The sequence below is a fragment of the Muscardinus avellanarius genome, assembly GCF_963383645.1.
Source record: "Muscardinus avellanarius genome assembly, chromosome: 10".
Classification (NCBI taxonomy): Eukaryota; Metazoa; Chordata; class Mammalia; order Rodentia; family Gliridae; genus Muscardinus; species Muscardinus avellanarius.
The window spans coordinates 65,817,050-65,839,639 of NC_137796.1; the positions used below are offsets into that span (position 1 = coordinate 65,817,050).

At 46.3% G+C, this 22,590-nt stretch overlaps 1 protein-coding gene across 1 annotated transcript; it reads right to left on the bottom strand.

The window, feature by feature from the left end:
- Positions 1-6,095: 6,095 nt before the first annotated feature.
- Positions 6,096-20,072, bottom strand: NLRP7 (NLR family pyrin domain containing 7; the record flags this gene model as incomplete). The annotated part of the gene is made up of 9 exons (XM_080703736.1): positions 6,096-6,231; positions 7,589-7,759; positions 10,051-10,218; positions 11,430-11,600; positions 11,891-12,061; positions 12,411-12,584; positions 15,330-15,497; positions 16,442-17,969; positions 20,042-20,072. 9 exons carry the CDS (start codon positions 20,070-20,072, stop codon positions 6,096-6,098), a joined length of 2,718 nt encoding a protein of 905 aa, XP_080559862.1.
- Between the last annotated feature and the right edge of the window lie 2,518 nt (positions 20,073-22,590).

Here is a 22,590-nt window from a genome sequence, read left to right on the forward strand (position 1 = left end):
GAGGAAGAGGGTACTGGGGATTGAACCTTAGGGCTTTCTGCCTCTGAGCCAAATCCCTGGCCCGTATATATATGTGGTACTAGGGATTCGATTCAGGGACATTCTACCTCTGAGCTACACCCCCAACCCTATTTTTTATTTATTTATTTGGAAACAAGGTCTTACTAGGTTCTTGAGCATCTCACTGCTTGCTGAGGCTGGCTTCGAACCTGTGCGATCCTCCCGTCTCAGCCTCCCAAGTACTAGGATTATAAGCATGTGCCACCACACCTGGCTCTCATTTTTATTTTTTATTTTAAAACAGAGCCTCACTCAGTTGCTAAGGCTGGCTGACTGCAAACCTGGAATCCTCTTTTCTCAGCCTCCTAAGTACTGAGATTATAGGTATGTGCCACCATACCCCACTTTCTGTGCAAATTTCTAAGAACTACAGTCACCATAATGTTATTTATTTATTTATTTATTTATTTATTTATTTATTTATTTTGGTGGTACTAGGGTGGAACTCACAGGCTTTCTACCTCCGGGCTATACTCCCAGACCTATTTTATACTTTATTTGGAAACAGGGTCTCGCTAAGTTGCTGAGAGCCTCACTAAGTAGCTGAGGCTGGCTTCAAACCTGTGCGATCCTCCTGTCTCAGCCTCCCAAGCGCGGGGATTATAAGCGTGCGCCACCACGCCCGGCTCATAATATATGTTAGATCCTCAGGATTCATTCATCTTACGCCCTAGGACTAACATCTCTCCACTCCCCCATCCCAGCAACCACCATCCTACACTCTGTATCTATGAATCCAACATTTTTTTTTTTTTGCAGTACTAGAGATGGAACCCAGGTGCATTCTACCTCCGAGCTACACCTCCAGCCCTGTTTTTTATTCTTTATTTTGAAACAGGGTCTCACTGAGTTACAAAGGGCCTCAATAAGTAGTAGCTGAGACTGTCCAGGAACTGTGATCCTCCTGTCTCAGCCTCCCAAATTCTGGGATTACAAGGGTGCACCACCACGCCTGGCTCGAATCCAACTTTTTAAAGATTCCTCAGGTGAGATAAGTATTTGTCTTCCTGGTATTTCATTTAGCATAGTATTTCCAGGTCCAACTAAGTTACTGCAAGTGACAGGAATACCCCCTTTTTTATTTATTTTTATTTTGTGTGTGGGGGGGGGTCTGGGGATGGAACCCAGAGGCATTTGACCTCCGAGCTATACCCCCTGCCCAACTTTTTATTCTTTATTTTGAGACCTCACTGAGTTGCAGAGGGCCTCACTAAGTAGCTGAGGCTGTCTGCAAACCACGATCCTCTGGTCTCAGCCTCCCAAATGCTGGGATTGATTGCAAGCGTGCACCACCACACCCGGCCATTTTTTTTATTTATCCATCAATAAACTCAGGCTGCTTCCATGCTTTGGTTATTATGAATTTTAATGCATTGAATATGGGAATGAAATGATCACTCCATTGAAGCAACAAATCCACCAGGGTCGGGCATGGTGGCACACACCTGTAATTCCAGAACTTGGGAAACTGAGACAGGAGAATTCCAGGTTTGAGATCACCTTGAGCCTCTTAGCAAGACCCTGTGCAACTTAGATTTTATCCAAAATTTAAAAATTTTACTATCAAAATCTTTACAGTGGTGCATGCTTATAATCCCAGTACTTTGGAGGCTGAGACAGCAGGATCGGGCAGGTTTGAAGTCAGCCTCATCTATTTAGTGAGGCTCTCAACAACTTAGTGGGACCCTGTTTCCAAATAAAATATAAAATAGATCTGGGGGCATAGCCTCAAAGTAGAAGGCCTCTGAGTTCCATCCACAGTACTGGAAAAAAAATCTTTACAGAAGCCAGACATAAGGGCACATGCCTGCAACCTTAGTACTTAGGAGCCCGAGACAGGTTTTACAGATTTGAGAAGAGCCTTTGCAAATAGTGAGATTCTCATAACCTAGCAAGACCCTGTTTCAAAATAAAAATTAAAAATAAAGCTAGGAGCTGGGCGTGGTGGCACATGTTTCTAATCCTAGCATTTGGGAGGCTGAGACCAGAGGATCGTGGTTCGTGGACAGCCTCAGCTACTTAGTGAAGCCCTTTGCAACTCAGTGAGACCTGGTTTCAAAATAAAGAATAAAAAATAGGGCAGGGGGGCCAGGAGTGGTGGCGCACGCTTGTAATAGCCGTGCTTGGGAGGTGGAGACAAGAGGATCACGCAGGTTCAAGCCAGCGGCGCTGACTAAGGAGACCCTGTTTCCAAATTAAAAAGTATAAAAATAGGTCTGGGAGTGTAGCCCGGAGGTAGAAGGGTTTCCAGGAACCCCAGTACCACCAAAAAAAATAAAATTATATATATATATATATATATATATATATATATATATATATATATAATCGGGCAAGGGGTGTAACTTGGAGGTAGAATGCGCCTGGGTTCCATCCCCAGACCTGGAAAAAAAAAAAATAGAGCTAGATGTGGTGGCACACGTTTGTAATCCCAGCATTTGGAGGCTGATAGAGGAGGATCACAGGTGTGCTGTCAGCCTCAGCTACTTAGTGAGGCCCTCTGCAACTTATTTAGACTGTGTCAAAATAAAGGATAAAAATAGGGCAAAAAAAAAATCTCAGAAGTAGGAGGTAGTAACAATAGAACAAACCCAGCTTTCTGTTAACAGCTATGTTCCTGGGGCAAGATATCTCTCCTCTACTTCCACCTTTCCAGAAAGAACAGTATCTCCTTTTTTCTTTTTTGTAGTGGGGAATGAACCCAGCTCATTCTATCTCCAAACTATACCTTAGCTTTTTATTTTTTTGAAACAAGGTTCCAAAAGATTGCTGAGTCTCCCTAAATTGCTGAGGTTGGCCTCAAACCTGCAATCTTTCTGTCTCAGCCTCCCCAAGTACTTGAATTATAAGCATGTGCCACTAAACCAGTCATTTATAGCATAATGAGAAATATCATCCTGAGGTGGTATCAATGATCTATTATTGTAATTATCAAGACTCTGTTTTTTTTTTTTTTTTTTTTTTTGTGGTTCTACCTCTGGGCTACACTCCCAGACCTATTTTATATATTTTTTTGAAACAGGGTCTCTTAAGCTAGCGCGGCTGGCTTCGAACCAGCGCCTTCCTCCTGTCTCCACCTCCCAAGCGCAGGGATTACAAGTGTGTACCGCCACACCCGGCAAGACCCTGTTTCTAAATAAGAAATAAAATCAGGCTGGGGGTATAGCTCAAAAGTAGAATGCCTGAGTTCAATCCCCACTACCACACACACAAAAATAAATAAATTAAATAAATAAATAAATAAATAAATAAAAATAAATTAACCTAAAAGGGCTGGGATATAGCTCAGAGGTAAAATGCTCCTGGGTTCAATCCCCAGTTGTCAAAACAAAACTCAGGAGCCAGAACACAAAGACGCTTGGTGGAAGAATGTCCCCCTCTGTACTCAGACATCACCCACACTGACCCCTCATCGCACTCCCCAACCCACTGGAAACTGGGTTTTTCCCACAATTATTTCCCCCAACGCCATTTCTGTGATAAACACTCATGAGTTTCCTGGAACCTGCGGTTATATTTGACACTCTGACCACTTCCTCTTTAAAACACAGGCCCGGCTGGCTTTCTGACCTACTTCACTAGAGGTTTTCTCAGAGATGAGCACCACCAGGCCTCCGGCTTCACCAACGCAGGTCCTCTCTGGGCTCCTGGGGTCTCCCCTCCATGGAGGGGAGCCTGGGTTGATCTCCAACTCTTCTTAGATGGACACCCAGATCTGATCCTCTGAGCCCCATTTCTTTCTTCCAGAACGTCAGTTTATTTTATCAGTCTCTTTTCAGCCGGGCTTTGCCACCTTCCTGTCACCAAAACAGTTCTCTAACTTGGACAAATCCCAGTCCTACCCGTGGTCCCTCCCTCTCCCTTCTCCTCCACATCTGCACGCTACTCACATCACTGCTGGACTGGCCTCATGAGCTACTGCAAGCCGGGTACCACCACCACCCCGCCCCACCTGCATGTGGTTGGTAGACAAACATTTTTATTATTTCTCCTGATAAGTGTTATATCTACTAGGCTCTGGAAATTCCAATCTGGGTACAGGTCTTATGTCAACATTTTATGTTTTTGGCACTGCGGATTAAACCTGGGGGTATTCTGCCTCTGAGCTACACCCCCCCCCGCCCCGCCCTACTTTATTTTCTGGAAACAGGGTCTCACTAGGTTGATGGATCTCATTACTTGCTGAGACTGTCCTCAAACCTGTGAGCCTCCTGTCTCAGCCTTCTAAGTACTAAGGTTGCAAACATATGCCACCACACCTGGATTTTTGTGTGTGTATGTGGTCCTGGGGATAGAACTCAGGGGCCTTCCGCCTCTAGGTTATACCCCCAGACCTATTTTATTTGGAAACAGTGTCTCCCTAAGTTGCTGAGGCAGGCTTTGAACTTGTGATCTTCCCGTGTTAGCTTCCCAAGTACTGGGATTACAAGGATTATTGTGATTCTTCTAACCCCTAGGCAATAGACATAGACACAGATAAGTCGTGTGTGCGTGCGTGTGTGTGTGTGTGTGTGTGTGTGTGTGTGTTACTAGAAATTGAAGCCTGTGTATTCTACCTCTGAGCTACATCCCCAGCCCTTTTTTAAAAAATTTTTTGAAACAGGGTCTCACGAAATTGCTGAGGATGATGGCCTCAGACCTGTGATCCTCCTCTCAGCCCCCCAAGTTCGGTAATTAGAGGTGAGCACCACCACGCCCAACTCAATGTTGACATTCCTAAAGTAGTCACATCACCTGCCTCTTAAATTTAGTGGGAAAATAAGTGAGGATATCACTTTGTTAGTGCCTGGGAACAAATGTAGGGACTTTGAACTTTCAAATTCTGAAATGACTTTGATGTGTTCCCTATGAATTACCAGAATAGGTGTGGAACAGGGAAAGGCTGAATTTTCCACAAGTGATGAGGGATGGAGGGAAAGAGACAGTCGCAGAGACACAGGGAGAGACACATCTCTGAAGGGTTAAAGCAAGCAATACCATGGTCAAATTCATGCTTCCTAAGTAACAGGACAGACCAAGTTTGGCAAAACATAGCCCATGAGCCATATGGGTCCAGTTGCCCGCTTTTGTAAATAAAGTTTTATCAGCACACAGCCATGTCTGTGTATTTATCATGGCTACTTTCATGTTAGGAGGGCAGGGTGGTAGTGAGGCAGTGATGTGTGGTCTGCCATGCTTAAGAAGTAACAATCTGGCTGGACACAGTGGTCTATGCCTGTCATCCCAGTATTTGGGAGAATCACAGGTTCAAGGCCAGCCTCAGCAACTCAATGAGACCCTGTTTCAAAAAAATAAAAAGATGCTGGGCGTGGTGGCGCACGCTTGTAATCCTTGCGCTTGGGAGGTGGAGACAGGAAGATCACACAGGTTCGAAGCCAGCCATGCTGGCTTAAGAGACCCTGTTTCCAAATAAAAATACAAAAATAGGTCTGTGAGTGTAGCCTGGAGGTAGAAGGGTTTCCAGGAACCCCAGTACCACCAAATAAATAAGTAAATAAATAAGTAAATAAATAAATAAATAAGAAATAACGCTCTATGTTCAACCCACAGTACTACTACTAATACTAATACTACTAATAATAATATACTAATACTAATAATAATAAATTATCTGATTGTTTATGGAAAATTTTTGCCAAACCCTATGTAGAATGCCATTTAAATTGGTAATAAAAATACACTGATCATATAGAACTTATGATGAACTATAAATCAAAAGAAGGAATACCTGGCAAGGGAAAAAAGATAATATAGGGAATTGACATCCTCATGTACAGACTTCCTAGTGATCTTTTTTCCTAGGCTAAGGACACCGAGCATCAAGTTTAAGCTCTTGACAGTATTAATAAGTAGGACTCCAAGCAGAGAACTTTTATTATCCTTGTGAGGACACTGTGATCAGAAGTGGGGATGTGACTTGCATAAAATTTACTACAAAGTGGTGCTCAGTCCTATACTGTTAGCTCCCAGCCTAGTGATGACCATGGGACCCTTTGACCTTTGTCATGAGCTATCTTAGATTGGAAAGAATGCTCTCAGGGTGCTGAGAAGAAATCAAAGTAGGAAGGCGCATTGGCCCTGATGACATTTTCAATGGTCAGGCTGGGATTGCTTTCCTTCACCTTTTTCAGTAGATTCTGGAGTTTACCATGACAGTCATCTATCTTCAACCTGAAGGACCAGAGGAGATATCAATGTTAAAGCAACATTTTTTTTTTTTTTTTGCAGTACTGGGGATGGAATCCAGGGGCATTCTACTTCCAAGCTACACCCTCAGCTCTATTTTTTATTCTTTATTTTTGAAACTGGGTCTCACTGAATTGCAAAAGGCCTCACTTAGTAGTACCTGAGGGTGGCCACGAACCACGATCCTCCTGTCTCAGCCTTCCAAATGCTGGGATTACAAGCGTGAGCCCCCATGCCCAGCTCTAGCAACACTTAATTTTGTCGTTCCAAGAAACATCGTGAACCACCCAAAGTGTCCCCAAAATTTTTTATCAGAGCCGGGCGTGGTGGCGCACGCTTGTAATCCCAGCATTCGGGAGGCTGAGATCTGGAGGATCGCGGTTCGCGGACAGCCTCAGCTACTTAGTGAGGCCTCTGCAACTCAGTGAGACCCGGTTTCAAAATAAAGAATAAAAAATAGGGCAGGGGCTGTAGCTCGGAGGTCAAATGCCCCTGGGTTCCATCCCCAGACCCGCCAAAAAAAAAAAAAAAAAATTTATCAGGATGGCCATAGTAGAAAGTACTTTTGGATCCAGAAAACAGAGATCCATAGGAGGGTCTCAGAAAAAACAAAAACAACATATAAGACCTGACAGAACACTCTCAGGGACTCCCCACCGTCTCAGCTGTTCCTGTGGCCATGACACATCATCCAAGGAGATGCTAATCCTGCGGCCATGATGCATCATCTGAGGAGATGCTAAGCCTGGTGTCTCTGTTCATGGTGCACCTGTTCAGCCCACATCGGACAATTCTTGTGCACCCAGAATGAGGACCACAGCTACTTACAGCTGAAGACACGGAGCCAGGAACCACAACACCCAGCTCCTGGCATACTCATGGTCCCCTTACAACATTAAACCTAGATATGTATATTGCTAAAAAAAAATTAAGAGTTAGAGTTCTCTGGTTAAAAGTAAAAAGACACTAAAGGTAGATTACTTAAGCTGTTGGAGTGATAAAGATATTCACATGCCAGACATGGTGGCGCATGCTTATAATCCCAGCATTTGGGAGGCTGAGACAGGAGGATTGTGGTTCGCAGCCAACCTCAGAGAGTGAGAGCCGGGCGTAGTGGCACACGCTGAGAGCGGAGGATGGCAGTTCGCGGACAGCCTCAGCTAGTACTTAGTGAGGCCCTCTGCAATTCAGTGAGACCCGGTTTCAAAATAAAGAATAAAAAAATAGGACAGGGGGTGTAGCTTGGAGGTCAAATGCCCCTGGGTTCTATCCCCAGACCAGCAAAAATAAATAAATAAATAAATAAAATGAAAATTTATCACATGAAAAAGAAAGGCCATACCTGAGCATCTTCAGAGGCCCACTCCTCTCTTTTAAAGCCTCCAAAAGTACAGTCACTCCAGTCAGTCCCAAGGCATTCTGGCCCAGGTCCAAAGTTTCCAGCTTCTTGTTGCTGGTGAGCGCAGACGCCAGCTCCTGACAGTACAGCGGCGTGATGGCGCATCCCCAGAGCCTGTTGAGAAAGAACACAGAGACCCACTCACTCACCATGCAGGTCCTGACTAGAACCCACAGGGCTGCCGTGCACGCCACTCCCATCCTCTGGAAGCCCAGATGATGGAGAACCGTTATCAGGATGTACCGGGGAAGGTGGAGGAGGACATGTTGAAACAAAGTAATCAGAGGGCTTACTCCTGGGGGTCAGGGAAGTCCTTCTTGGGAAAGAGACCTGAGAAACCTAAAGGATAGTTGATGGGGAGCCGCTATGATACATGGGCGAAGGAGAAGGGCAGTAAACTGAAAAAAGCACAAGAGCTTTGGTCCCAGGCTCGGGTGCGGCTCAGTGGTAGAACCCCTTGTCTTTCATGTTGTCAAGCCCTACAGGAAAAAAAAAAAAAACATAAAGCCGGGTGTGGCTGGGCAGTGGTGGTGCACGCTTGTAATCCCAGCATGCGGGAGGCTGAGATCGGAGGATTACGGTTCACGGTCAGCCTCAGCTACTTAGTGAGTCCCTCTGCAAATCAGTGAGACCCGGTTTCAAAATAAAGAATAAAAAATAGGGCAGGGGCTGTAACTCGGAAGTCGAATGCCCCTGGGTTCCATCCCCAGACCCTCCCCCCCCCAAAAAAAAAGCCAGGTGTGGTGGCACATGCCTAGAATCCCAGTACTGGGGAGGCTGAGACAGGGATCACAGGTTTGAAGGCAGCCTCAGCAATTAAGCAAGACCCTCAGCAACTATCTTGTCAGACTCTGTTTCAAAATAAAAGATAAGAAAGGGTGCGGCAGGCACACGCCTGTAATCCAGTACTTGGGAGTCTGAGACAGGAGGTTTGCAGGTTCAAGGGCAACCTTAGCAAGTAGTGAGACTCTGATTCAACCTAGCAAGACCCTGTTTCAAAATAAAAATTAAAAGCCAGGTGTGAGCCGGGCGTGGTGGCACACACTTGTAATCCCCGCGCTTGGGAGGCTGAGACAGGAGGATTGTGCAGGTTCAAAGCCAGCCTCTGCTGGCTAAAATATAAAACAGATCTGGGAGTGTAGCCTGGAGGTAGAAGGCCCCTGGGTTCCATCCCCAGTACCACCAAAACAAACAAACAAACAAACAAAAGCCGGGTGTGGTGGCATAGGCTGTGGTTCCAGTAACTTGGGAGGCTGAGAAAGGAGGATCGCACAGGTTTGAAATCAGCCTCCACTACATAGTGAGGCTCTCAGCAACTTTGTGGGACCCTGTTTCCAAACAAAATATAAAAATAGGTCTGGGAGTGTAGCCCAGAGGTAGAAAGCCCCTGGGTTCCATCCCTAGTACCACAAAAAATTAAAATTAAATAATGAAAATTTAAAAACAGGACTGGGTATATAGCTTGGAGGTAGAATGCCCCCTGAGTTAAATGCCTAGTATAATAAATAAATAAATAAATAAATAAATAAGGCTTGAAGTGTAGCTCCAAGGCAGAATGCCCCCAAATTCAATCCTCAATACCAAAAACAAAACAAAATAATCAAACACAAGCCGGGCGTGGTGGCGCACGCTTGTAATCCCCGCGCTTGGGAGGCGGAGACAGGAGGATCGCGCAGGTTCGAAGCCAGCCGCGCTGGCGTAAGAGACCCTGTTTCAAAAATATAAAATAGGTCTGGGAGTGTAGCCCGGAGGTAGAAGGGCTTCCAGGAACCCCAGTACCACCAAAAAAAAAAAAATCAAACAAACAAAAACACAAAAACAAAACCTCCACTCGAGTCTGGCCACCGAGAATTCCAGGTACAGCCCAAACAAAAAAAGAGAAGCACCCTACATCCTATTGTCTGTTCTCATTTCTGCAGCAAAGATAAGGAAGTAATTACACATCCCAGAGCCTCTTTCTGAAAGAGTTCTAGTTGCAAAGAAGAGTGTACTCATGAGATGCTTTGAGGACAGACTTGGAAGGGGGACAAGGCGTGGCAGTGGTCCACAGAAGGAAATACCATCTAGTGTGCAGATGCGCAGAGGTGGCACCTCCTTGGGCAGTATCTCATCTATATTCCCCTGGTACCAAACTGGGGCAATCCCTCTGCTTCCCCATCACCACATCCCAGCAGAAGCAGCTTGTTCCTGAAATCCTCATCACTGGAAGTCTTTCTCGCCCATCTCCAACTCCCCCAGCCCCTCTGAGCAACTCCACAAGCGCCCCACTGCTTCTATTCAATCTCTGGGGGGGAAGGGGTTAACCCGAATGTTAGATGCTGAGCGATACTGTCCCAAGCTGAGATGTTCTGGAATACAGCAAGGACAGATTTTCAACCATGTTCAAAATGAGCACAAACACCTACCCTAGATGCTGTAGGTTCAAATATGGAGCCCTTAAGGCATCGCAGAGCGACCATAGTCCGAGAGCTATGGGATTCAGACTGAGGTCCAAGTTGACAAGCTCGCAGTCTCCATGGAGTAGTTTTGAGAGACTTTTGCAGCCATGTTCTGTGATGTTGCAATACCGCAACCTACAGACAGTCAAACAAAAAGGTCATCTGTTAGCCGCTGAAACTTGTGTCCTGTGAAGTAGTAGCTGATACTTCCGACATCACACCGAACTACATATTTACACATGGGCTCTCATCTAAGAATGTGCAAATGGAGTTACCAGTACATTCTCTTTACCCTGCCAAAGTGGTAGGAGAATTAAACTGGTTGCTGGGTACCACACTTTTGCTATGGAGGAACAAGCCCTATCTCCTAGGGCACAGGTTTTCCTCCAGCAGCAGCTTATCTTACATGTCAAGAGCTTCAACTCTGAGTTCAGACAGACATAGAAAGGAACTCAAGGCCTCTTTTATTGTCTGCACTATCAGATCATTGAGGTTTTACCCTCAGTTTTTTGTTTTTTGTTTTTTGTTTTTTGTTTTTCGTTTTGGTGGTACTGGGGATGGAACCCAGGGGCCTTCTACCTCCAGGCTACACTCCCAGACCTATTTTACATTTTATTTGGAAACAGGGTTTCTTAAGCCAGCAGAGGCTGGCTTCAAACCTGCGCCATTCTCCTGTCTCAGCCTCCCAAGCGCAGGGATTACAAGCGTGCACTACCACTCCCTGCTATCCTCTGTCTTTTTTAAGTATGGACAAGTCTTAGATTCAATTGGTCCAGCAGAATTGTGCTACATCCAAAAAGCTAAACACAGCCTGGCACAGTTGTGCATGTCTATAATCCCAGTAATTGCAAGACTAAAACAGGAGGATTGCAGATTCAAGGCCAGCCTCAGAACTTAGCAGAGAACCTCAACAACTTAGAGAGATCCTGTTTCACAACAGCAAAATAAAATAGAGCTATGGATGTAGCTCAGAGGCAGAAGGTCCCTAGATTTAAGCCCCAGTACCAAAAATAAAATAAATTATATCAACCCTACCATGTAATTCAATATCTGTGTACTGAAAGAAAGTGGTGCATCAGGTAAATTTTGAGAACACAAAACATAGAATCTGAGAGCCAATTGCCTATCCAAAATCCCCACAGTGGGCAGTCTCTGAAGAGCAGGCCAAAATTAAATTAACATCCTTCCTTGTTTCTACTTGTTTCTTCCCTAATTCTTACCAGGCTTTCTACAGTTACATTTGATTGGAATTATTAAGTGTTCTCACATTCATCTGTCCTACTTGAGACACACACACACACACACACACACACACACACACACACACACACCCTACAGGGACTTACACCAGGGTCTGGAGTTTACACTCAGGGTAACCCAAGCCTTCACACAGGATTTTCACCCCACCATCCCCGAGGTCATTCTTGGCCAAGCACAGGTGCGTCAGCCTCTGGTTGACTATCAGAACAGAAGTGAGCTCCTTGCAGCAGGCTTCCGTTAGGTGACAGTTCGCCAACCTGCAGAAAAATCACAACAATGTCACCAATCACATCAGCACCCAACCTTCTCAGCCATCTCTAGATGGTAGAGTCCTAAAGCCCTTCTTGAGAATCCTGCCTGCTCTCTACATAATGCTGTGGTCACACGAAGGATCAGGGAAGAGAACAAGATGCACAAAACTGTCTGCCTGGGACCAGAGATGAGAAGCAGGTATCTGTATCCATGGGAGGTTCTGTGTGGGTCACCTCTCCCTCTCTGCGGCCCCAGACCTCAGACAATTGCCCACAGGAGAAGCAGAGGGACTTACGACAGCTTCTGCAGGAAGCACTTTGGGTGTCTCAAAGTCTCACACAGGAGCTCGACGCCCTCGTCCATCAGCTCGTTGTCGGAGAGGTCCAGGGACAGCAGGGAGTGGCTGGCTCGGAGGGCAAAGAAGAAGTCAGCCCACTGCTCAGTGGTGGCAAAACAATGCCCCAGCCTGTGGGAGAAATAGAGATGAGTCATTCTGGGAAGATGGAAGGACCACATCAGCTCATTCTGCTTCACTATTTCAAAGGCTGTGTCTTCATTTCTCTCACTCCTTCAATGCACATCCAACCCTGACCTCAACGATTCTGGTCTCCAGCCTCATGACCAAGAGAATAAAAACTTTTGTGGTAGTGGGGATTGAACCCAGGCTCATTCTACCTCCAAGATACACCCCTGACCCTGTTTATTTTGTTGTTGTTGTTTTGAAACCTCAGAGGAGAGGTAGGTCCACTTGACCTCAGAGGACGGAGGTGACCATGGGATATGCCTCAGAGGACAGCAACGGCCAGCAGACCCACCTCAGATACTGCAGGGCACATTTCGCATGCTTGAGAATCTCGCCCAGTAGCATGAACAGCAGCGTCATGTCCTCCTGGATGTAGCCCACCAGGGTGAGGTGGGTCAGGGTGCTCTTCCCAACCAGAGCCAGACAGAAATCGTAGTAAGCGGTCACAGGGGAGACCTTGCTAATCCTAGGAGAAAGCAGAAAGGACTTCATCTTGAAGGTTTGGTCCTTAGCTGTGTAGAGGAGGGTATAAACAAAACTGTAAAATTGCATAGATATGTTTTTAGTTCTTTTTTAATTTTTAAATTTTTATTTATTTATTTATTTTGTGGTACTGGGGATGGAACCCAGGGGCATTCGACCTCTGACCTACACCCCAGCCCTGTTTTATTCTTTATTTTAAAACAGGGTCTCACTGAGTTGCAAAGAGCCACAAACCGCGATCCTCCAGTCTCAGCCTCCCAAATACTGGGATTAGAAAGTGTGTACTACCACACTTGACTGTTTTTAGTTCTCATTTCTTTGGCTATCTCAACCTTTTGCTAATGGGAAGTAACAAAATCATGTTTCATTTCATAGGAGTGCTTGTTGGGGGAAATAAAATCACTGACCATATGCCATCTCTGAAAAAAAGCATGAACACGCCTTGCAAGGAGGACCAGAAGTGAGATTTCTCATTTATCTACATGGATGAGAGAAAACCATGGAGAATCGGCGCATGCAGATCTTAACTTGGTTCATGACGAGGAACTAAACTAAACTAAACTTCGCTAAAAGTGGCTTCAGTCTATTTTCTCGGTCAGCTTGAGTCTTTTCACGGTTTAGTTCATGCAAGTAAAGGACACTCAGTTCCAGAAATAACATGCAAGTCTTTATTAACTGAACCAAGAGAGCTGGGCACAGTGGCACATGCCTGGAATCCCAGAGGTAAGAAGCTGAGACAAGATGATCGCAGGTTTGATTGAGGCCAGCCTCTGCAACTTAGAGAGACCTTCAGCCACTCAGCGAGACCTTGTTTCAAATTTTAAAAAATAAAAGGGCCGGGGTGTAGCTCAGAGGTACAATGCCCCAGGCTCGATCCCTAATACCAATAGATAAATAAACAAAGTAAGTATTTGGCTGCTCAGATCCCAGGTATCCAAGTTTCGTGTCTTTGTTACTCTTCCCATATTCCTTTAGATCCTGCGGCCAGAATCTTCCCAGCTGTTGAAGAGATCCAAGATATTCCAGCCGGGCGTCGTGGCGCACGCTTGTAATCCCAGCATTCGGGAGGCTGAGACCGGAGGATCACAATTCGCGGACAGCCTCAGCTACTTAGTGAGGCCCTCTGCAATTTAGTGAAACCCTGTTTCAAAAAAAAAAAAAAAAAAAAAAAACTAGGGCAAAGGGTGTAGTTCGGAAGAAGAATGTCCCTTGGCTTAATCCCATGAAGTTCCTAGATTTTATTTTATTTATTTATTTATTTATTTTTATTTTTGGTGGTACTGGGGTTCCTGGAATCCCTTCTATATCCGGGCTACACTCCCAGACCTATTTTTTTTAGTTTTGGAAACAGGGTCTCTTAAACCAGAGCGGCTGGCTTCGAACCTGCTCGATCCTCCTGTCTTCGCCTCCCAAGCCCGGGGATCTCAAGCACGCGCCATCAAGCCCGGCAAATTCCTAGATTTTAAAACTAGTAAGAGACTCTGTTTCCAAATAAAAATATAAAAATAGGTCTGGGAGTGTAGCCCAGAGGTAGGTTTTTCCAGGAACCCCAGTATCACCAAAAAAAAAAAAAAAAAAAAAAAAAAGTTTTCCACCTGAGACAGGAGGATCACAGGTTTGAGGACAGTCTCAGCAAGTAGTGAGACTCGCAAGACCCTGTTTCAAAATAAAAAGCTCCTGGGTTCCATCCCCAATAGCGCGCGCACACACACACACACACACACACACACACACAAAGTCCCCAGCTACCCATAAGCTCACTGTGAACTGCCATCTATCCGAAGAAAAAGACTCAAAGCCATGGTTACTCCTCGTGAGGGACCCAAACAAGAATGTCCTTTTCCTTTTCTTTGAAACAACGTCTAAATCGCTGAAGCTAGCTTGAACCTGTGATCCTTCTGTCTCAGCCTGTCAAGTACTGGGACTATAGGTGCGTGTCATCACATCTGGCAAGAACGTCCTTTAAATAATGCCTGGCACCCATCTATCCCAGACGGGCAGAGAGCATTTGGCAGGCTCCAGTCAGCCTGGGTCAGTATTTGCTCCAAAGTATCCCAGCCGCTTGAGGCAAAACTCAAACTTCCTGTGCTGCTTTTGTATATAGAAGAGACCACAGAGCCAGTACAAAGCACCTACAAAATTCTCAGCTCAAAGTCAGCCAGCACCGGTGATCCTAGTACTTGGGAGGCTAAGACAGGAGGAACATAGGTTCTAGGCTAGCCTCAGCAACTTAGTGAGACCCCATTTCAAAAGAAAAAATAAAAAGGGCTGGTGGTGTAACTTGGAGGTTGAATTGCCCTTGCATTCAATCCGCAGCACAAAAAAAGAGAGGAGAGGAGAGGAAAGGAGAGGAGAGAAAAAAGGAGAAATGTTAGTCAAAGGATACAAAATTTCAGACAGAAAGTTCTAGTGACCTGTTGCACCCCAGGGTGACCAGTTATATTTCTTCCTTCACACCCAGCCCTCCCCCTGACACACACCTACATTTCTATGTATTGGGTTTCAAATACACCCCATGGAGGATGTTTACACACATGCGAACTCATGGCCAAATTTTTTGAAAATAATAAAATTTTCCCATAGGAAAGCTGAGGACAAAAACCATTTTTTCTCTTCCTTTCTCCAGCACATGGCTAGAGTCTGGTCAGGCATCCAAATATTACTCCCATGTCAAAAATGCAAAGCCTGGCTGTGCCCAGGGCCGTCCCTCAACACCTGTTTTACTTACACGACTTTCTGCAGACGGCAGGATGCACGGGTTATATAGTAGCAGAGAATCCTCACTGAGGGGTTGCTCAGGAAGCTTTTGCTGATGTCAAGAGAGGTCAGGTTCTCAGAGCAGACCACAGGGCAGAGATCCACCCAGCGGCAGAGAGAGTCACTGTTGGGCTGAAACCTGCCAGAAAGCAACAGATTAGGGTACCCACTGATGAAATTCCAGACCAGCCTCAGCAACTCAGCAAGAGTATTTCAAAATAAAAACGCTGGAAGTATAGCTCAAAGGTAGAAGCCCCTGGTTTCAATCCCCAGTAATTAACATACATACACACACATACACACACACACACACACACACACACACACACACACGCACTGTAGCTGGGGCGTGGTGGCATATACCTGTAATCCCAGCACTTAGAAGGCTGAGATGAGAGGATCTCGGATCTGAGACCAGTCTTACCAATGTAGTGAGATGCTGGTTCAAAATAAAAAGAGCTGGGAGTATAGCTTGGAGGTAGAATGCCCATGCGGTCAATCTCCAGTACCAAAATAAATTTAAAAAAAAATACAGTCACTGAAATCTCTAGTTTTTATCATGTTCAAAAATACAATTCAAAATGGACTGAGGGCTGGGCATGGTCGTGCACCCTTTTAATCCCAGTACTTGGGAGAGTGAGACAGGAGGATCACAGGTTCTAGGACAGCCTCAGCAACTTAGGCCTTCTGCAACTTAGTGAGACCTTGTTTCAAAAATGAATAATAAAAATTGGGGCTGGGGGTATAGCTCAAAGGTAAAATGCCTGAGCTCAATCCCAGGTACTGCAAAAAAGAAAAAAATAAGCTGAGGACCAGGTGTGGTGGCACATGCCTATTCAAACCAGTACTTGGAAGGCTGAGACAGGAGGATCACAGGTTTGAGGACAGTCTCGGCAAGTAGTGAGACTCTCAACCTAACAAGAGTTAGGTTGAGCCTCCAAAGCTTGTCTCCCATCTTGAAGGTAAGCAGGAGGGCAGCCCATCAAGGGGGAACACTGACCTGAGCCTCTTCCTATGAAGCACAGGACGGGGCAGAAGACAGGAGAACTAGCAAGAAGCAACAGAGGGAAACACAAAGCTTACTTGCCGCCCTGAAGGTAAGCACTCAGGGGAGCCTCCCTGTCTTTCTCTGGGAAAAAGCTCTTGTCCACCTGCAGCGAGAGGCTCCGGAGTTTCCTGCAGTGCCTAAGACAGAACACAGCGTGCAGGAGGTCCTCGCTGCTCTTCACGTGCAGGGACACATCCTCAAAGGGGACCATCGCGTCCTTCACCAGCTCCTCCTCCCCGGATTCATAAAGACAGTACAAAACCTCCCTCAGATCCATCTTCAACAGGAAGGGCTGGGTCTCCTCGGCCCCGCATTTCAGCAACTCCTTCTGGACCTCCAGCGATGTTTGGCAGCCGAAAGTGGCCTCCAGCTCCTGGGCCCTCTTCTTGTTCAAGAGGCCGAACAGGAAGTGGCCGGCCTGGGTCAGGCTGGGGTTCCTGGCTCTGGCTTCCCTGGAGAACAGCGTGCACACGTCTCCGATGTCCTCGCTGTCCCACCTCAAACTGTCCCGCTTTCCCTGCTCCTGGAGCTTCAGGATGTAAAACATGGCGGCCAGGAACTGCTGGACGCTGAGATGCACGAAGGAGAAGCAGCCCTCGCAGTATTCGTCCCTCTGGAGGATGTGTCTGTCCAGGAAGGGATGGAGATGGGACTCCGTCACCCCGAGTCTCCCCAGGTCTCCATTGTCAAACCAAGACAGCTGCTGCGTCCACAGGCCCTGGGCGGCCAGGAGACACAGGGCCTCCAGCGGGGCCCGCAGGTCCCTTTGGGCACAGCCGCCGGCAGCCGGTGTGAACTGGCCACAGAGGAACTGCAGGAACAGCGAGGTGGGGGACTGGCAGGCCAGCCGGGGGTCCTGCCCCCTCTGCATCTGGAGCTCCAGGCAGGCGCAGACCAGCTGGCACACGGCTGGAGCTGAGCCCATGCGGAACAGGGCCGCGCTGCAACGCATGGCATCGAAAGCTCGGCGTGCCTGGTCCTCGTCTTTAAAGTATCTCTGGAAGTACTCCTTTCTGTCCTGCTCCGAGAAGCCCTCCATCTCCACAAAGCGCGGCTGGTAAACGAGGAGCACGAAGTCCTGTAAGGCCCTGGGCTGCGTCGTGACCAGAAGTGTGGCATTGGGCACCATCTTCTTCTTCAGTAAACTGCTCAGGAGGATGGGCACCGGCTTCTGCGCTTTCCAGTCTCCGCAGATGTCACAAATGAGCATCCCCAAGGGGACGCGCAGCTCATCAAAGCCATCCACCACAAACAGGACTCTCTCTGCTCGGGCCACGGCCGCCAGGATGTCCTCCTGCAACTCGGGACAGTCCTTAGAGATCAGCTCTGCAAAGGTGCAGGGGGGCATGCAGGCGAGCTCCCTGCAGTTGAGGTAGAAAGCATACTGGAACTGGCCCAGGTTAGACTCTGCCCAATCCAGCAAACACCGTTTGGCCAGTGTGGTTTTCCCAACACCTGCAGAACCATATAACACCACTGTATCTGGCACTGGCCTGTTTGCATTCAAGAATGGTATCAAATTCTGGCTTCTCCGGGTGACTTCGTGGAAATGGTCATGGTCTCCTGGCCAAAATTTGCTTTTCCAGAGATCAGAGAGTTTCTCTACTAAGTCTCCTCTCTCCTTATCATCTGTAATGATATTCAACAGGAAAAAGTTGAGATGATCATCCGCATCCCAGGAACATTTCATAAATGTGATCGAATCAAGAAAATCCAGAAAGAGGCGATTTACCTTGCACGCCCTCAAACACCCAACTATGACACAGGACAGAATTCACCCACCTGTCTTTTCTGTCACTAAGTGTTCCTCAGTGTCTCTTGGCACTGGATTGTCCATTTTCAGCACCAGTGCACCCTCTGTAAAATATACATTCATTGACATAGCTTGACCCACAGGGTTATTTGTACCTCCTACATCAGGCATTAGCATAGGTGAAAGGTTTTCAGATACTGGTTCGATTTTTATTTTGGTAAATATCTACCACTTTTGAGCTGATGATGTAACTTAGTGGAAGAGTGTTTGCCTAGCAAGCATGAGGCTCTGGATTTGATCCCCAGCACCATAAAAGAAATAATAATAATAAAAGTAATAGTGGTAATAGCAGCAGCAGCAGCAGCAGCAGCAACAGGGCAAGGTGGTATCCACCTGTAATCCCAGTACTTGGGAGGCTCAAACAGGAAGATTGCGGATCTGAGGCCAGCACTTATCCAGACCCCGTTTCAAAATAAAAAATAGGGCTGAGGATGTGGCTCCAAGGTAGAATGCCCCTGGGTTCAACCCCAGTGCCACAAAAGAAAAAAAAATTAAGAATATGTCTAGGTGGGCATGGTGGTACACACTTGTAATCCCAGTATTTGGGAGGCTGAGACAAGAGGATCGTGGTTTGCGGCCAGCCTCAGCTACTTAGTGAGGCCCTCCACAACTTAGTGAGATGCTGTTTCAAAATAAAGAATAAACGCCGGGCGTGGTGGCGCAGGCTTGTAATCCCCGCACTTGGGAGGCAGAGACAGGAGGATCGCACTGGTTCAGAGCCAGCCTTGCTGGCTTAAGAGACCCTGTTTCCACATAAAAAAGTTAAAAATAGGTCTGGGAGTGTAGCCCGTGGGAGTGTATCCCGGAGGTAGAAGGGCTTCCAGGAACCCAGTACCACCAAAAATAAAATAAAATAAGATAAAAAATTAAAAAAATAAAACAGGATCTCACTAAGTTGCTGAGGCTAACCTGGAACCTGTGATTCTCCTATCTCAGAGATCCTCTGGTCTCAGCCTCACGAATGCTGGATTTTTACAAGTGTGCGCCACCACGCCCATCTGTTTCTTAGTTTTGACAGATGTAAGATGTTAACTACAGGGGATGCAAGGGGAAGGCTACATGGGAACTCTGTGCTATCTTCACAACTTTCCTATGAATCCAAAATTATTTCAGAAATTAAAGTTTTAAGATGGTGGACATACCCCAGAAGAGGAGATAAGAGCTAAACTGAGATCATGAATATTTTTGCAATACCATCATAAACCTTAACTAACAACAAAGGTGAACTCAGGGCGGAAGAGTCTGGGATGGACAGAGGTGAGAGAACTGGAACCAGGTATCCACCAAGAAGCAAGTCCTTACACCTACTATGTAGGCAATCCAGCTCACACCCATGCAGAGGGTCTGCCTGCAGAGGCTGTATGTTGCTCTAACACCCCTGGGTTTATCTTTTTTTTTTTTTGGAATGGGGATTTAACTCAAGAACATCCTGCTACATGCCAGCCCTTTTTATTTTTTATTTTGAAACAGTGTCACCCTAAATTGATGAGACTGGCCTTAAACCTGTGAACCTCCTGTTTCAGCCTCCCAAGTACTGAGATTACAGACATGCTCACTCCTGATTTTTTTGTTGTTGTTTTTGGTTTTGGTTTTGGTTTTACTGGGGATGGAAACCAGGGGCTTTCTACTCTTCTACCTCTGGGATACACTCCCAGACCTATTTTATATTTTATTTGGAAACAGGGTCTCTTAAACCAGCTGAGGCTGGCTTCGAACCTGCATGATCATCCTGTCTCAGCCTCCCAAGCATGGGGATTACAAGCGTGCGCCACCAAACCGGGCTCCTGATGTTTCTGAAGCCGAAGAAGACCGGTACACTCACCTGGGATCTGAGCCAGTTCTGTGGAACTCATCTCTTCTCAGATGTTCAGGTCACAATCCTTAGCCAATTGTTGGAAAATCTGCTGACTGGAATATCTACCAGTTTCTTGCCCTTGGCCTCTTTCGCCTCACGCCAGGAGGGCCTCCGTGGTGTCCCCAGGCTCAGGAAGGATCCTTAACAGAGATATGAAACCCCTGAATGCTTCATTGCTCAGGAAGAAACTTCAGATAAAACTCTGGCTGCAAAAACTGCTGGTGAGACCAGTGTGATGGTGCATATCTGAAATCCCAACACTTAGGAGGCTGAGATAGGAAGATAGCAGGTTTGAGAATGGCCTCAGCAACCTAATGAGAATCTCATCCACTTAACAAAACTCTATTTCAAAATAAAAAGGGCGAAGGCAGGCATGGTGGCACATACTTGTAATTCCAGTACTTGAGAGGTTGAGACAGAGGGATCACAGGTTCACAGTCAGCCTCAGCAACTTAGTAAGGCCCTCTACAACTTAGTGAGACCCTATTTCCAAATAAAAAATAAAATAGGGCTGGGGATGTAGCTCCGAGATAGAAATCTCTGTAACCCCATGAGCATCAGACACTCTCCCTCAGCCTCCCTGACTGTGGCAACTGAATCCTTTAGAATCAAGGTCTTGAGTCGGGTGTGTGGTGGCGCAAGGTTGTAATCCCAGTCCTTGGGAGGCTGAAACAGGAGGATCTGGATTCGTGGCCAGCCTCATCTACTTAGTGAGGCCCTCTGCAACTTAATGAGACCCTGTTAAAAAAATAAAGAATAAAAAAATAGGGCTGGGGGTGTAGCTCAGACGTAGGGTAGCATATGCCTGTAATCCCAGAACACAGGGGCCTGAGCCAGGAGAATCACAAGTTTAAGACCAGTCTCAGCAACTGAATGAGTCCCCATTTTCACACACACACACACAAAAAAAAGTTGGGTGTGGTGGCCAAAGTTGTAATTCCAGCTCTTGGGAGGCTGAGATAAAAGGATCACAGGTTCAAAGCCAGCCTCAACAACTTAGTGAAGCCCTCCACAATTTAGTGAAAACAAAATAGGGCTGGGGTGTCGCTTGGAGGTAGACTGCCCCTGGGTTCAACCCCCAGTATCACAAAAAATAATAATAAATAAAATGGCTGAGGTGTATGAAACTCAAAGGTGCCCTTGGGTAGTATCAAAAAAAAAGAAAAAGAAAAAAGAAACAGCAGGAATGTACCACGTTCAGAGTAGAGCGAGCTTCTCTAAGTGACAGAAATGTTCCAAGCTTGGTCCTGGTGACATTTACCCCACTGCATAAATCTACTAAAAACGACTGTTCAGTTTGAATGGGTGAATCTTATAAGCTATAGCTGGTGAAACTCAAAGATAGATGAAATACTAGGCCAGTTGCTATAGCACACACATGTAATGCCAGTACATGGAAGACAGAGGTGAGAGCCCCAGCAACTTAGTGAGACCTCATTTCTAAATAAGAAATAAAAAAGGCTGGAGGTATAGCTCAGAGGTAGAATGCCTCTGGGTTCAATCTCCAGAAATGAAGTAGGACAGAAAGAAAGTTAAATTAGGTAAAAAGGAGATAACCCAGAAAGGAAAACTAGTTTTAAAATCTCAAAACTTCAGAATCTTTGTCACTCTAAAGGGCTTTCTTTTTTTTGTACTGGTGATTGAGCCCAGGGGCATTTTACCTCGGAACTATTCCCCTAGCCCTATTTTTTATCTTGAAACAGGGCCTCACTAAGTAGCTGAGGCTGGCCACGAACCTGCAATTCTTACTGGGGATGGGGATTATTACAAGCGTGTGCCACCATACCCAGTGTCCTGTTTACTCCTTAAGCAAAGATCCTCAGTAGGCCCACACCCTTAATCATAATGGCCCCTGTCCCCACCGGTGATTCCAGAGATCCATAAGGAAGGTGTAAAGGTCAAACACCACCCTTTGTCCTCAGGAACCAGAACATTCTGAGAAATCCAAACCTCCACCCTCTCCTGTGGGCCCCAGCCCACTCCCTCATGGGGGTTCCCTATAAAATAGGAGCTGTAAAGACCCCAAAGCACTCTCTCCCTCTTGAGATGGCCCACATTCTCCTTTGAACATGTATCCCCCACTATCCTAAATAAGCCTGTCTTCAGCGCATGCTGAAATTCTTTTCTGCCAGGGAAAGCAAGGACCCCACTGTTCTCAGTTCCTGAGGTAAGGAATCAACCTGTCTACCCCTGACATTTCTACAAGAAAGAAAGAAAAGAAGAGAAAAGAAAAGAAAGAAAACCAGGTGCTGTGGTGCACACCTATGATCCCAGTAATTAGGAGGCTGAGACAGTAAGATCGCAGGTTAGAAACCAGCCTCAGCAGTTCACGGAGGGTCTCAACAATTTAGCAAGACCTTGTTTCCAAATAAAAAGTAAAGTAGGGCTGGGGATGTGACTCAGAAGTAGAATGCCCCTGGGGTCAATTCCCAGCACCACATTCAAAAAGAAATGGAAAAAAAAGTGGGCGTGGTGGCTCACACTTATAATCTCAGTACTAGGGAGGCTGAAACGGG